The sequence below is a fragment of the Salmo salar genome, chromosome 15 (genome assembly GCF_965601325.2).
Source record: "Salmo salar chromosome 15, fSalSal1, whole genome shotgun sequence".
NCBI lineage: Eukaryota > Metazoa > Chordata > Actinopteri > Salmoniformes > Salmonidae > Salmo > Salmo salar.
In genome coordinates, this window is record NC_138305.1 from 114,468,535 (window position 1) to 114,485,000 (window position 16,466).

The window sequence follows — 16,466 nt, forward strand, 5'->3', positions numbered from 1 at the left end:
CTGGTTAAATAAAGGTGGAATAAATAAATAAATAAAAATTAGGCAACAATTACTATTCCCCTTCCCTTCACGAACTAATTTGCCTGCAAGTCTATTTATCATTTGATAAAAAGAAACCATGTCATGAATTAAGAACGATATCTTTTTATTTTCATCAATGCGTCACTCAAATCACTTTCCAAAAAAAGAGCCTTCTAATTAGCATTAGCATCTAATTATTTACATAAAAATACCTTCACATTCATATCTTTTTTAGATAATCAAATAGTTTATGCCTAATTAAAACTTAAATTAACCATTACCAATACCGAATATTGGCTGCAAAAATAGTCAAACTTTATTTAGTAGACTACTCAAACTGTTACCAGCCACACTGGTTTGTACTTTATATGGCCTGTGTGGTCTAATGCAGGGTTTCTCAAACTCGGTCCTGGGCCCCCACCTGGGTGCGCTTTTTGTTTTTGCCCTAGCACTACACAGCTGATATCACTTCTCTTCTATATCTCATCTCTTATATCTCTTCTACATCTGTTCTCTTCTATATCGATCTCTCTCTCTCTCTCTTATCCTCTATATCTCTTCTCTTCTATATCTGTTCTCTTCTATATCTATCTCTCTCTCTTCTATATATCTCTCTCTCTTCTCCTCTATATCTATCTCTCTCTCTTCTATATCTATCTCTCTCTCTCTCTTATCCTCTATATCTCTTCTCTTCTATATCTCTTCTCTTCTATATCTCTCTCTCTTCTCCTCTATATCTATCTCTCTCTCTTCTATATCTCTCTCTCTCTCTCTCTTATCCTCTATATCTCTTCTCTTCTATATCTCTTCTCTTCTATATCTCTCTCTTCTATATCTCTCTCTCTCTTCTATCTCTCTCTCTTCTCCTCTATATCTCTCTCTCTCTTCTATATCTATCTCTCTCTCTTCTATCTCTCTCTCTTATCCTCTATCTCTTCTCTTCTATATCTCTTCTCTTCCATATCTATATATACTCTGTTCTATATCTCTTTTCTTCTATATCTCTACTTTTCCATATATCTATCTCTTCTCTTCTATGGCTCTTCTTTGTTATATGTCTTCTCTTCTATGTCTCTTATCTTCTATATCTCTTCTCTTCTATATCTCTTCTCTTCTATATCTCTTCTCTTCTATATCTCTTCTCTTCTATATCTCTTCTCTTCTATATCTCTTTCATATCTATATCTCTTCTCTTCTATATCCCCTCTCTTCTATGTCTCTTCTCTGTTATATCTCCTCTCTTCTCTTGTATATCTCTTCTTGTCCATATCTCTCACTTCTCTTTTATATCTCTTCCATAACTATATCTCTTCCATATCTATATCTCTTCTCTTTTATATCTCTTCTCTTCTATATCTCTTCTCTTCTATATCTCTTCTTTTCTCTTTTATATCTGTTCTCTTCTATATCTCATCTCTTCTATAAATTTCATCTTCTCTTCTCTTCTATATCTCTTCTCTTCTATATCTCGCCTCTTTTATCTCTTCTATATCTCTTCCTCTATTTCTCTATCTCTTGCTCTATCTGTGTAGAGATGACGGTGGGTAAGGACCAGGAAGTGACTGTGAAGTCTGAAGGAGCAGGAGGTCAGGGGAAAGTCTGGGCCAATGTTACAGGGCCTTCTGGGAAACCTGTCACCAGCAAGGTAGGGATGTAGATTGATCGTTTTTTTTGTTTTAATTTTATTTTAACTCTCTTTTTAAAAACTTAATTACAGTTATATGTTCATTGTTAAAAATGTTGTGCTAAAACCAATGATGAAAGGTGCTTTACAAATAGAAAATGATGAAGTTTGTTATTCATTTGAATGTTAATATTCAAATTATTCAGGTGGAGGCAGGTCTTAAACCAGAGACCAGTCAAGTGAAGTTTATCCCTTGGGAGGCGGGACCATACCAGGTGGAGCTGACCTATGACAGCGCTCCGATCCCAGGATCCCCCTTCAACCCCACCGCCTACCCCCCCACCGACGCCACCAAAGTAAACACGACCTCTAACCCCTGACCCTTAACCCCTGACCCTTAACCCCCGACCCTTAACCCCCGACCCTTAACCCCTGACCCTTAACCCCTGACCCTTAACCCCTGACCCTTAACCCTGTATGTCCTGTTTCCCCCATGTCTGTCAGGTGAAGTGTTCTGGCCCAGGGTTGGAGCGGGCTAAGGTGGGAGAGACCGGGGAGTTTGTGGTGGACTGTACCAACGCGGGTCCAGCTGAGTTGACCATAGAGATCATCAGTGACGGCGGGACAGAGGCGGAGGTCCACATCCAGGATAACGGAGACGGAACCTACACCATCACCTACATCCCCCTGTACCCCGGCTCCTACACCCTCACCATCCGCTACGGTGGGCAGGATGTACCCATCTTCCCCGCCCGCCTGACCGTGGAGCCGGCCGTCAACACCAGCGGAGTCCGCGTGTTCGGCCCGGGAGTAGAGGGCAAAGGTCAGAGAGTGTTCTGTCCACTAGGCTTGTCCTGCAGGTCTAGTAACTGATCCTTAGTAGATCAGTTAGTAGAGCGTGGTGCTTGTAACGCCAGGGTAGTGGGTTGGATATTAGTAGGTCAGTTAGTAGAGCATGGTGCTTGTAATGCCAGGGTAGTGGGTTGGATATTAGTAGGTCAGTTAGTAGAGCATGGTGCTTGTAACGCCAGGGTAGTGGGTTGGATATTAGTAGGTCAGTTAGTAGAGCATGGTGCTTGTAATGCCAGGGTAGTGGGTTGGATATTAGTGGGTCAGTTAGTAGAGCATGGTGCTTGTAATGCCAGGGTAGTGGGTTTGATTCCCGGGGCCACCCATATGTAAAATGTATGCAAGCATGACTGTAAGTTACTTTGGATAAAACTGTCTGCTTAATGGTAGGTGTGACTGCACTGTTAACTAGAATGAATACATAAAATATAGATATACAGCACCAGTCAAAAGTTTGGACACACCTACTCATTCAAGGTTTTTTCTTTACTATTTTCTACATTGTATAATAATTGTGAGTACATCAAAACTATGAAATAACACATATGGAATCATGTAGTAACCAAAAAAGTGTTAAACAAATCAAAATGTATTTTATTGTGTTTTTCTTATCTATATTGAATACATTATTTAAACATTCACAATGTAGGTTGGAAAAAGTATGTGAACCCCCTAGGCTAATGACTTCTCCAAAAGCTAATTTGAGTCAGGTGTAACGAGTGCGCTGAGAGTCGGGATGCAAGTACAGGGAGAAACACAAACAACGCACCGACATGAAACAGAGTCGATAACACCTGAGGAAAGAACCAAGGGGAGTGACAGATAGAGGGAAGGTAGTCAAGGAGGTGATGGAGTCCAGGGGAGGGTCATGAGGCGCTGCTGCGCCAGACGATGGTGACAGGTCTGCGGGATAATCAGCAGCCGGAGAGGGAGTATACGTGACCTCCCCGACTTGCGGCTCCAGCCGCAGGAAGCCGACAAACGGGACGAACCCGAGGATCAGGAGCAGACCGGTCACCACTGCTGAAGAGCGGGAACCCGTCGAGCAGGCTGGGGCGCGGGAGCCCGTCGAGCCGGCTGGGGCGCGGGAGCCCGTCGAGCCGGCTGGGGCGCGGGAACCCGTCGAGCCGGTGGAAGCAGGTGAGCCTGGAAATCTGGCAGATGCATGAAAGCCCAACGAGCCGGCTGGGGCAGGGGAGCCTGGTGATCTGGCAGATGCATGAAAGCCCAACGAGCCGGCTGGGGCAGGGGAGCCTGGTGATCTGGCTGGGGCATGAAAGCCCAACGAGCCGGCTGGGGCAGGGGAGCCTGGTGATCTGGCAGATGCATGAAAGCCCAACGAGCCGGCTGGGGCAGGGGAGCCTGGTGATCTGGCAGATGCATGAAAGCCCAACGAGCCGGCTGGGGCAGGGGAGCCTGGTGATCTGGCAGATGCATGAAAGCCCAACGAGCCGGCTGGGGCAGGGGAGCCCGGTGATCTGGCAGATGCATGAAAGCCCAACGAGCCGGCTGGGGCAGGGGAGCCTGGTGATCTGGCAGATGCATGAAAGCCCAACGAGCCGGCTGTGGCATGAGAGCCTGTAGCGACTCCCGGACCCAACGTGATTTACACAAAAAAAACAGAAACACTCCCTGATGCTTCCCTTAGGTGAGGTGTTGTTCTTTAACGAGTGCGCTGAGAGTTGGGAAGCAAGTACAGGGAGCGAGTGTATTCATAAATAAACACCACACACACAAACAACGCACCGACATGAAACAGAGTCGATAACACCTGAGGAAAGAACCAAGGGGAGTGACAGATAGAGGGAAGGTAGTCAAGGAGGTGATGGAGTCCAGGGGAGTATCATGAGGTGCTGGTGCGCTTGATGTTGGTGCAGGTGTGCGGGATAATCAGCAGCCTGATGACCTAGAGGCCGGAGACGGAGTATAATTGACATCAGGAGTCAGCTAACCTGGAGTACAATCAATGAGACGAGATTGGAGATGTTGGTTAGAGCTGCCCTGCCCTATAAAAAACACTCACAAAATGTGAGTTTGCTATTCACAAGAAGCATTGCCTGATGTGAACCATGCCTTGAACAAAAGAGATCTCAGAAGACCTAAGATTAAGAATACTTGACATGCATAAAGCTGGAAAGGGTTACAAAAGTATTGTCTATAAATACAAAGATGACTGCAAGAGCACAGCACAGAATGCTAAATGAGGTTAAGAAGAATCCTAGAGTGTCAGCTAAAAACGTACAGAAGTCTCTGGAACATGCAAACATCTCTGTTGACGAGTCTACGATACGTAAAACACTAAACAGGAAGGGTGTTCATGGGAGGACACCACGGAAGAAGACATTGCTGTCCAAAAAAAACATTGCTGCAAGTCTGAAGTTTACAAAAGAGCACCTGGATGTTCCACAGCGCTACTGGCGAAATATTCTGTGGACAGATGAAACTACAGTTGAGTTGTTTGAAAAGGAACACACAACACTATGTGTGGAGAAAAAGGCACAGCACACCAACATCAAAACCTCATCCCAACTGTAAAGTATGATGGAGGGAGCATCGTGGTTTGTGGCTGCTTTGCTGCCTCAGGGCCTGGACAACTTGCTATCACCGACAGAAAAATGAATTCCCAAGTTTATCAAGACATTTTGCAGGAGAACGTAAGGCTATCTGTCCTCCAATTGAAGCTCAACAGAAGTTGGGTGATGCAACAGGACAACGACCCAAAACACAGAAGTAAATCAACAACAGAATGGCTTCAACAGAAGAAAATACACCTTCTGGAATGGCCCAGTCAGAGTCCTGACCTCAACCCGATTGAGATGCTATGGCCTGACCTCAAGAGAGCAGTTCACACCAGACATCCCAAGAATATTGCTAAACTGAAACAGTTTTGTAAAGAGGAATGGTCCAAAATTCCTGCTGACCGTTGTGCAGGTCTGATCTGCAACTACAGAAAACGTTTGGTTGAGGTTATTGCTGCCAAAGGAGGGTCAACCAGTTATTAAATCCAAGGGTTCACATACTTTTCCCACCCTGCACTGTCAATGTTTACACGGTGTGTTCAATAAAGACATAAAAAAAAAAACATATAATTGTTTGTGTGTTATTAGTTTAAGCAGACTGTGTTTGTCTATTGTTGTGACTTAGATGAAGATCAGATCAAATTGTATGACCAATTAATGCAGAAATCCAGGTATTTCCAAAGGGTTCACATACTTTTTCTTGTCACTGTATAAGCTATGTTCATGCTGCATTGTATGATTCTTGAGGAAATCTGAACTGGAATTTTTTTAAATAATCGGGCTATTGTAACGAGTTTTCTGAGAATCGGGAAGCAAATTCAGGGGAGTGTTTTAATAAATAAACGCAAATAAATACAAAACAAGAAACACAAACAACTCACAGACATGAAACTGGAACAGAAACACCTGGGGAAGGAACCAAAGGGAGTGACGTATAAAGGGAAGGTAATCAGGGAGGTGATGGAGTCCAGGTGAGTCTGATGCGTGAAAAGATGGCGACAGTTGTGCACCATAACGAGCAGCCAGGTGACCTAGAGGCCGGGGAGAGAGCACATGTGACAGTACCCCCTCCCTGAGGCACGGCTCCACCAAGTACTAAGTCATGTTTTGCAGAGGGGGTCAAATACTTATTTCCCTCATTAAAATCCAAATCAATTTATAACATTTTTGACATGTGTTTTTCTGGATTTTTTTTGTTGTTATTCTGTCTCTCACTGTTCAAATAAACCTCCCATTAAAATTATAGACTGATCAGTTCTTTGTCAGTGGGCAAACGTACCAAATCAGCAGGGGATCAAATACTTTTTTCCCCCTCACTGTAAGCGTGTGTTTCCATTGAGGTAAAGCCAAAGTGTTGTTTTCCTGATGGTTTTATATGACTCATGATCATATACCAATACTTTGGACGTTCTTAAATACCAAAGTACCAAAGCGGAACGGACTGCGACCCCAAAATCGCAATACGTACTGAACTGTGGGTTTGGTGGACCAATTAAATGGCATATATTTGTATTTCTTAGTGTGTTCTGGGCCCTAAGCGTGTTCTGGGCTCTAGGTGTGTTCTGGGCTCTAGGTGTGTTCTAAATATGTGTTCTGTATTCTAGGCATGTTCTAAGCATGTGCTGTGTGTTCTAGGCGTGTTCCGTGAGGCAACCACAGACTTCACGGTAGATGCTCGGCCCCTGACCCAGATAGGAGGGAAGCACATCAAGACAGTCATCCAGAACCCGTCCGGAGACATTACTGAAGCTGTCATCACCGACCACTGTGATGGAACATACAGCGTAGAGTACACGCCCTACCAAGAGGGTGAGTTAGTCCACTACCTAGTCCACTACCTAGTCCACTACCTAGTCCACTACCTAGTCCACTCCCTACCAAGAGGGTGAGTTAGTCCACTACCTAGTCCACTACCTAGTCCACTAACTAGTACACTCCCTACCAAGAGGGTGAGTTAGTCCACTACCTAGTACACTAACTAGTACACTACCTAGTACACTACCTACCAAGAGGGTGAGTTAGTCCACTACCTAGTACACTAACTAGTACACTAACTAGTACACTACCTAGTACACTACCTACCAAGAGGGTGAGTTAGTCCACTACCTAGTACACTACCTAGTACACTCCCTACCAAGAGGGTGAGTTAGTCCACTACCTAGTCCACTACCTAGTCCACTACCTAGTACACTACCTAGTACACTACCTAGTCCACTACCTAGTACACTACCTAGTACACTAACTAGTACACTACCTAGTACACTACCTAGTACACTACCTACCAAGAGGGTGAGTTAGTCCACTACCGAGTACACTAACTAGTACACTCCCTACCAAGAGGGTGAGTTAGTCCACTACCTAGTACACTAACTAGTACACTACCTAGTCCACTACCTAGTACACTACCTACCAAGAGGGTGAGTTAGTCCACTACCTAGTCCACTACCTAGTCCACTACCTAGTCCACTAACTAGTACACTCCCTACCAAGAGGGTGAGTTAGTCCACTACCTAGTACACTAACTAGTACACTACCTAGTCCACTAACTAGTACACTCCCTACCAAGAGGGTGAGTTAGTCCACTACCTAGTACACTAACTAGTACACTACCTAGTCCACTACCTACCAAGAGGGTGAGTTAGTCCACTACCTAGTCCACTAACTAGTACACTCCCTACCAAGAGGGTGAGTTAGTACACTACCTAGTACACTAACTAGTACACTACCTAGTCCACTACCTAGTACACTACCTAGTACACTACCTACCAAGAGGGTGAGTTAGTCCACTACCTAGTCCACTACCTAGTCCACTACCTAGTACACTCCCTACCAAGAGGGTGAGTTAGTACACTACCTAGTACACTAACTAGTACACTACCTAGTCCACTACCTAGTACACTACCTAGTACACTACCTACCAAGAGGGTGAGTTAGTCCACTACCTAGTCCACTACCTAGTCCACTACCTAGTACACTACCTAGTCCACTACCTAGTCCACTACCTACCAAGAGGGTGAGTTAGTCCACTACCTAGTCCACTACCTAGTCCACTACCTAGTACACTACCTAGTCCACTACCTAGTCCACTACCTACCAAGAGGGTGATTTAGTCCACTACCTAGTACACTCCCTACCAAGAGGGCGAGTTAGTCCACTACCTAGTACACTAACTAGTCCACTACCTAGTCCACTACCTACCAAGAGGGTGAGTTAGTCCACTACCTAGTCCACTACCTAGTCCACTACCTACCAAGAGGGTGAGTTAGTCCACTACCTAGTCCACTACCTAGTCCACTAACTAGTACACTCCCTACCAAGAGGGTGAGTTAGTCCACTACCTAGTCCACTAACTAGTACACTACCTAGTCCACTACCTAGTACACTACCTAGTCCACTACCTAGTACACTACCTACCAAGAGGGTGAGTTAGTCCACTACCTAGTCCACTAACTAGTACACTCCCTACCCAGAGGGTGAGTTAGTCCACTACCTAGTCCACTACCTAGTCCACTACCTAGTCCACTAACTAGTACACTCCCTACCAAGAGGGTGAGTTAGTCCACTACCTAGTCCACTACCTAGTCCACTACCTAGTACACTCCCTACCAAGAGGGTGAGTTAGTCCACTACCTAGTCCACTACCTAGTCCACTAACTAGTACACTCCCTACCAAGAGGGTGAGTTAGTCCACTACCTAGTCCACTACCTAGTACACTACCTAGTACACTCCCTACCAAGAGGGTGAGTTAGTCCACTACCGAGCACACGACCTAGTGCACAACCTTGTCCACTACCTAGTCCACTACCTAGTACACTACCCAGTACACTACCTAGTACACTACCCAGTACACTACCTAGTACACTCCCTACCAGAAGGTGAGTTAGTCCACTACCTAGTCCACTACCTAGTCCACTACCTAGTAGAGAAGAATGGGAGAAACTCCCCAAATAAAGGTGTGCCAAGCATCTAGCCTCATACCCAAGAAGACTCCAGGCTGTAAATGCTGCCAAAGGTGCTTCAACAGAGTACTGAGTTAAAGGGTCTGAATACTTATGGAAATGTGATATAAAAAAATAATGTCATTATGGGGTATTGTGATGTCATTATGGGGTATTGTGATGTCATTATGGGGTGTGGTGATGTCATTATGGGGTATTGTGATGTCATTATGGGGTATTGTGATGTCATTATGGGGTATTGTGATGTCAGTATGGGGTATTGTGATGTCATTATGGGGTATTGTGATGTCAGTATGGGGTATTGTGATGTCAGTATGGGGTATTGTGATGTCATTATGGGGTATTGTGATGTCATTATGGGGTATTGTGATGTCATTATGGGGTATTGTGATGTCAGTATGGGGTATTGTGATGTCATTATGGGGTATTGTGATGTCATTATGGGGTATTGTGATGTCAGTATGGGGTATTGTGATGTCATTATGGGGTGTGGTGATGTCATTATGGGGTATTGTGATGTCATTATGGGGTATTGTGATGTCATTATGGGGTATTGTGATGTCAGTATGGGGTATTGTGATGTCATTATGGGGTATTGTGATGTCATTATGGGGTATTGTGATGTCATTATGGGGTGTGGTGATGTCATTATGGGGTATTGTGATGTCATTATGGGGTATTGTGATGTCATTATGGGGTATTGTGATGTCATTATGGGGTATTGTGATGTCAGTATGGGGTATTGTGATGTCAGTATGGGGTATTGTGATGTCATTATGGGGTATTGTGATGTCATTATGGGGTATTGTGATGTCATTATGGGGTATTGTGATGTCAGTATGGGGTATTGTGATGTCATTATGGGGTATTGTGATGTCATTATGGGGTATTGTGATGTCATTATGGGGTATTGTGATGTCATTATGGGGTATTGTGATGTCAGTATGGGGTATTGTGATGTCAGTATGGGGTATTGTGATGTCATTATGGGGTATTGTGATGTCAGTATGGGGTATTGTGATGTCATTATGGGGTGTGGTGATGTCATTATGGGGTATTGTGATGTCATTATGGGGTATTGTGATGTCAGTATGGGGTATTGTGATGTCATTATGGGGTATTGTGATGTCATTATGGGGTATTGTGATGTCAGTATGGGGTATTGTGATGTCATTATGGGGTGTGGTGATGTCATTATGGGGTATTGTGATGTCATTATGGGGTATTGTGATGTCATTATGGGGTATTGTGATGTCATTATGGGGTGTGGTGATGTCATTATGGGGTATTGTGATGTCATTATGGGGTATTGTGATGTCATTATGGGGTATTGTGATGTCATTATGGGGTATTGTGATGTCATTATGGGGTATTGTGATGTCATTATGGGGTATTGTGTGTAGAAAAACAATCTAATCAACTTTAGAATAAGAATGAAACTTAACAAAATGTGGAAAAAGTAAAGGGTTACGGTTAGTAAAGGGATAACTCTATATGATAACTCTATATGATAACTCTGTTCTGTCCAGGTCCCCCAGTGTAGAGGTGGTCTATATGATAACTCTATATGATAACTCTGTTCTGTCCAGGTCCCCACATTGTAGATGTGGCGTACGATGAGACACCAGTACCCAACAGTCCGTTCTGTGTTGGCGTGACGGAGGGGTGTGACCCGGGGCGTGTCCGTGTGCATGGACCCGGCCTGGACAGAGGCATCACCAACACAGCCAACACATTCACAGTGGAGACCCGGTGCGACTCACAGCTTCCTCCTCTCTCTCTCTCTCTAACACACAGACTCACCTTCCTCCTCTCTCTCTCTCTAACACACAAACTCACCTTCCTCCGCTCTCTCTCTCTAACACACAGACTCACCTTCCTCCTCTCTCTCTCTCTAACACACAGACTCACCTTCCTCCTCTCTCTCTCTCTAACACACAGACTCACCTTCCTCCTCTCTCTCTCTCTAACACACAGACTCACCTCCCTCCTCTCTCTCTCTCTAACACACAGACTCACCTCCCTCCTCTCTCTCTCTCTAACACACAGAAACACAGCTTCAGGAGACTGTCTAGCCTGTGTTACAGAACAATGATCTCTCTCTCTCTTGCTCTCTCTCTCTCTCTCTCTCTCTGTCTCTCTCTCTGTCTCTCTGTCTCTCTCTGTCTCTTTCTCTCTCTCTCTCTCTCTCTCTCTCTTTCTCTCTTTCTCTCTCTCTCTCTCTCTCTCTCTCTCTGTCTCTCTCTCTCTCTCTCTCTCTCTCTCTCTCTCAAAATTCAAAGGGCTTTATTGGCATGGGGAAACATATGTTAACATTGCCAAAGCAAATGAAATAGATAATAAACAAAAGTGAAATAAACAATAAAAATGTACAGTAAACATTACACTCACAAAAGTTCCAAATGAATATAATCATTACAAATGTCATATTATGTCTATATACAGCGTTGTAACGATGTGCAAATAGTTAAAGTACAAAAGGGAAAATTAATAAACATAAATATGGGTTGTATTTACAATGGTGTTTGTTCTTCACTGGTTGCCCTTTTCCTGTGGCAACAGGTCACACATCTTGCTGCTGTGATGTCACACTGTGGTATTTCACCCAGTAGATATGGGAGTTTATCACAATTGATTTGTTTTCTAATTCTTTGTGGATCTGGGTAATCTGAGGGAAATATGTGTCTCTAATATGGTCATACATTTGGCAGGAGGTTAGGAAGTGCAGCTCAGCTTCCACCTCATTTTGTTGGCAGTGTTGCACATAGCCTGTCTTCTCTTGAGAGCCAGGTCTGCCTACGGCGGCCTTTCTCAATAGCAAGGCTATGCTCACTGAGTCGGTACATAGTCAAAGCCTTCCTTAAGTTTGGGTCAGTCACAGTGGTCAGGTGTTCTGCCACTGTGTCCTCTCTGTTTAGGGCCAAATAGCATTCTAGTTTGCTCTGTTTTTTTGTTAATTCTTTCCAATGTGTCAAGTAATTATCTTTTTGTTTTCTCATGATTTGGTTGGGTCTAATTGTGTTGCTGTCCTGGGGCTCTGTGGGGTCTGTTTGTGTTTGTGAACAGAGCCCCAGGACCAGCTTGCTTAGGGGACTCTTCTCCAGGTTCATCTCTCTGTAGGTGATGGCTTTGTTTTGGAAGATTTGGGAATCACTTCCTTTTAGGTGGTCGCAGAATTTTATGCACCTTTTCTTGATTTTGATAATTAGCGGGTATCGGCCTAATTCTGCTCTGCATTATTTGGTGTTTTACTTTGTACACAGAGGATATTTTTGCAGAATTCTGTACGCAGAGTCTCAATTTAGTGTTTGTCCCATTTTGTGAATTCTTGGTTGGTGAGCGGACCCCAGACCTCACAACCATAAGGGGCAATGGGGTCTATAAATGTTTAAAGTATTTTAAGCCAGATCCTAATTGGTGTGTCGAGTTGTATGTTCCTTTTGATGGCATAGAAGGCCCTTCTTGCCTTGTCTCTCAGATCGTTCACAGCTTTGTGGAAGTTACCTGTGGCGCTGATGTTTAGGCCGAGGTATGTATTGTTTTTTTTTGTGCTTTAGGTCAACGGTGTCTAGATGGAATTTTGTATTTGTGGTCCTGGCAACTGGACCTTTTTTGGAACACCATTATTTTTGTCTTACTGAGATTTACTGTCAGGGCCCAGGTCTGACAGAATCTGTGCAGAAGATCTAGGTGCTGCTGTAGGCCCTCCTTGGTTGGGGACAGAAGCACCAGATCATCAGCAAACAGTAGACATTTGACTTCAGATTCTAGTAGGGTGATGGGTGCTGCAGACTGTTCTAGTGCCCTCGCCAATTCATTGATATATATGTTGAAGAGGGTGGGGCTCAAGCTGCATCCCTGTCTCACCCCACGACTTGTGGAAAGAAATGGGTGTGTTTCTGCCACTTTTAACTCCACACTTGTTGCTTGTGTACATGGATTTTAGAATGTCTCTTTTTCCCTCTCTTTCTCGCTCTGTCTCTCTCTCTCACCGTAGTGGTGCGGGTACAGGCGGTCTGAGTCTGGGAGTAGACGGCCCGTCGGAGGCTAAGATGTCTTGCACCGACAACAAAGATGGCAGCTGCAGTGTAGAGTACATTCCCTACGAGGCTGGAACATATAACCTCAACATCACCTACGGAGGACAGCCCATCGCTGGTACGGAGACACACACGTACAAACACCCACAGATACACCCACAGATACACCCACAGATACACCCACAGATACACCCACAGATACACACACTGGTACACCCACAGATACACCCACAGATACACCCACAGATACACCCACAGATACACACACTGATACACCCACAGATACACCCACAGATACACCCACAGATACACCCACAGATACACACACTGATACACCCACAGATACACCCACAGATACACCCACAGATACACCCACTGGTACACCAACAGATACACACACTGGTACACCCACAGATACACCCACAGATACAGCCACAGATACACCCACAGATACACACACTGATACACCCACACATACACCCACAGATACACCCACAGATACACCCACTGGTACACCGACAGATACACACACTGGTACACCCACAGATACACACACTGGTACACCCACAGATACACCCACAGATACACCCACAGATACACACACTGGTACACCCACAGATACACACACTGGTACACCCACAGATACACACACTGGTACAGCCACAGATACACCCACAGATACACCCACAGATACACCCACAGATACACCCACTGATACACCCACAGATACACCCACTGATACACCCACAGATACACCCACAGATACACACACTGGTACACCCACAGATACACCCACTGATACACCCACTGATGCACCCACAGATACACCCACTGATACACCCACAGATACACCCACAGATACACCCACAGAGACACCCACTGGTACACCCACAGATACACACACTGGTACACCCACAGATACACCCACAGATACACCCACAGATACACACACAGATACACACACTGGTACACCCACAGATACACCCACAGATACACCCACAGATACACCCACTGATACACCCACAGATACACCCACTGATACACCCACAGATACACCCACAGATACACCCACAGATACACACACTGGTACACCCACAGATACACCCACTGATACACCCACTGATACACCCACAGATACACCCACTGATACACCCACAGATACACCCACAGATACACCCACTGGTACACACACAGATACACACACTGGTACACCCACAGATACACCCACAGATACACCCACAGATACACACACTGGTACACCCACAGATACACCCACTGATACACCCACTGATACACCCACAGATACACCCACTGATACACCCACAGATACACCCACAGATACACCCACTGGTACACCCACAGATACACACACTGGTACACCCACAGATACACCCACAGATACACCCACAGATACACCCACAGATACACACACAGATACACCCACAGATACACCCACAGATACACCCACAGATACACACACTGGCACACCCACAGATACACCCACAGATACACCCACAGATACACCCATAGATACACACACTGATACACCCACAGATACACCCATAGATACACCCACAGATACACCCACAGATACACACACTGATACACCCACAGATACACCCACAGATACACCCACAGATACACACACTGGTACACCCACAGATACACACACTGGTACACCCACAGATACACACACTGGTACACCCACAGATACACCCACAGATACACCCACAGATACACACACTGGTACACCCACAGATACAGACACTGGTGCACCCACAGATACACACACTGGTACACCCACAGATACACACACTGGTACACCCACAGATACACCCACAGATACACCCACAGATACACCCACTGATACACCCACAGATACACCCACAGATACACCCACAGATACACACACTGGTACACCCACAGATACACCCACTGATACACCCACTGATACACCCACAGATACACCCACTGATACACCCACAGATACACCCACAGATACACCCACAGATACACCTACTGGTACACCCACAGATACACACACTGGTACACCCACAGATACACCCACAGATACACACACAGATACACACACTGGTACACCCACAGATACACCCACAGATACACACACAGATACACCCACAGATACACCCACAGATACACCCACTGATACACCCACAGATACACCCACAGATACACCCACTGGTACACCCACAGATACACACACTGGTACACCCACAGATACACCCACAGATACACCCACAGATACACACAAAGATACACACACTGGTACACCCACAGATACACCCACAGATACACACACAGATACATACACTGATACACCCACAGATACACCCACAGATACACCCACAGATACACCCACAGATACACACACTGGTACACCCACAGATACACCCACTGATACACCCACTGATACACCCACAGATACACCCACTGATACACCCACAGATACACCCACAGATACACCCACAGATACACCTACTGGTACACCCACAGATACACACACTGGTACACCCACAGATACACCCACAGATACACACACAGATACACACACTGGTACACCCACAGATACACCCACAGATACACACACAGATACACCCACAGATACACCCACAGATACACCCACAGATACACCCACTGGTACACCCACAGATACACACACTGGTACACCCACAGATACACCCACAGATACACACACAGATACACCCACAGATACACCCACAGATACACCCACAGATACACCCACTGATACACCCACAGATACACCCACAGATACACCCACAGATACACACACTGGTACACCCACAGATACACCCACTGATACACCCACTGATACACCCACAGATACACCCACTGATACACCCACAGATACACCCACTGATACACCCACTGATACACCCACTGATACACCCACAGATACACCCACTGATACACGCACAGATACACCCACAGATACACCCACAGATACACACACAGATACACACACTGGTACACCCACAGATACACCCACAGATACACCCACAGATACACACACAGATACACACACTGGTACACCCACAGATACACCCACAGATACACCCACAGATACACACACAGATACACCCACAGATACACCTACAGATACACCCACTGATACACCAACAGATACACCCACAGATACACCCACAGATACACCCACTGATACACCCACAGATACACCCACTGATACACCCACTGATACACCCACAGATACACCCACAGATACACCCACAGATACACCCACTGGTACACCCACAGATACACACACTGGTACACCCACAGATACACCCACAGATACACCCACAGATACACACACAGATACACACACAGCTACACCCACAAATACACTCACAGATACACCCACAGATACACCCACAGATACACACACTGATACACCCACAGATACACCCACAGATA

The 16,466-nt window shown here is 45.4% G+C and overlaps 1 protein-coding gene across 1 annotated transcript in view; it reads left to right on the forward strand.

Annotated features, from left to right (window-relative positions):
- Window positions 1-16,466, forward strand: part of flna (filamin A, alpha (actin binding protein 280)) — a 211,549-nt gene that overhangs the window by 129,918 nt on the left and 65,165 nt on the right. Inside the window, 6 exon segments of the mRNA XM_082962309.1 lie at window positions 1,554-1,666; window positions 1,852-2,001; window positions 2,150-2,468; window positions 6,649-6,822; window positions 10,563-10,725; window positions 12,971-13,131. Of these exon segments, the coding sequence (XP_082818435.1) occupies window positions 1,554-1,666; window positions 1,852-2,001; window positions 2,150-2,468; window positions 6,649-6,822; window positions 10,563-10,725; window positions 12,971-13,131 (1,080 nt within the window).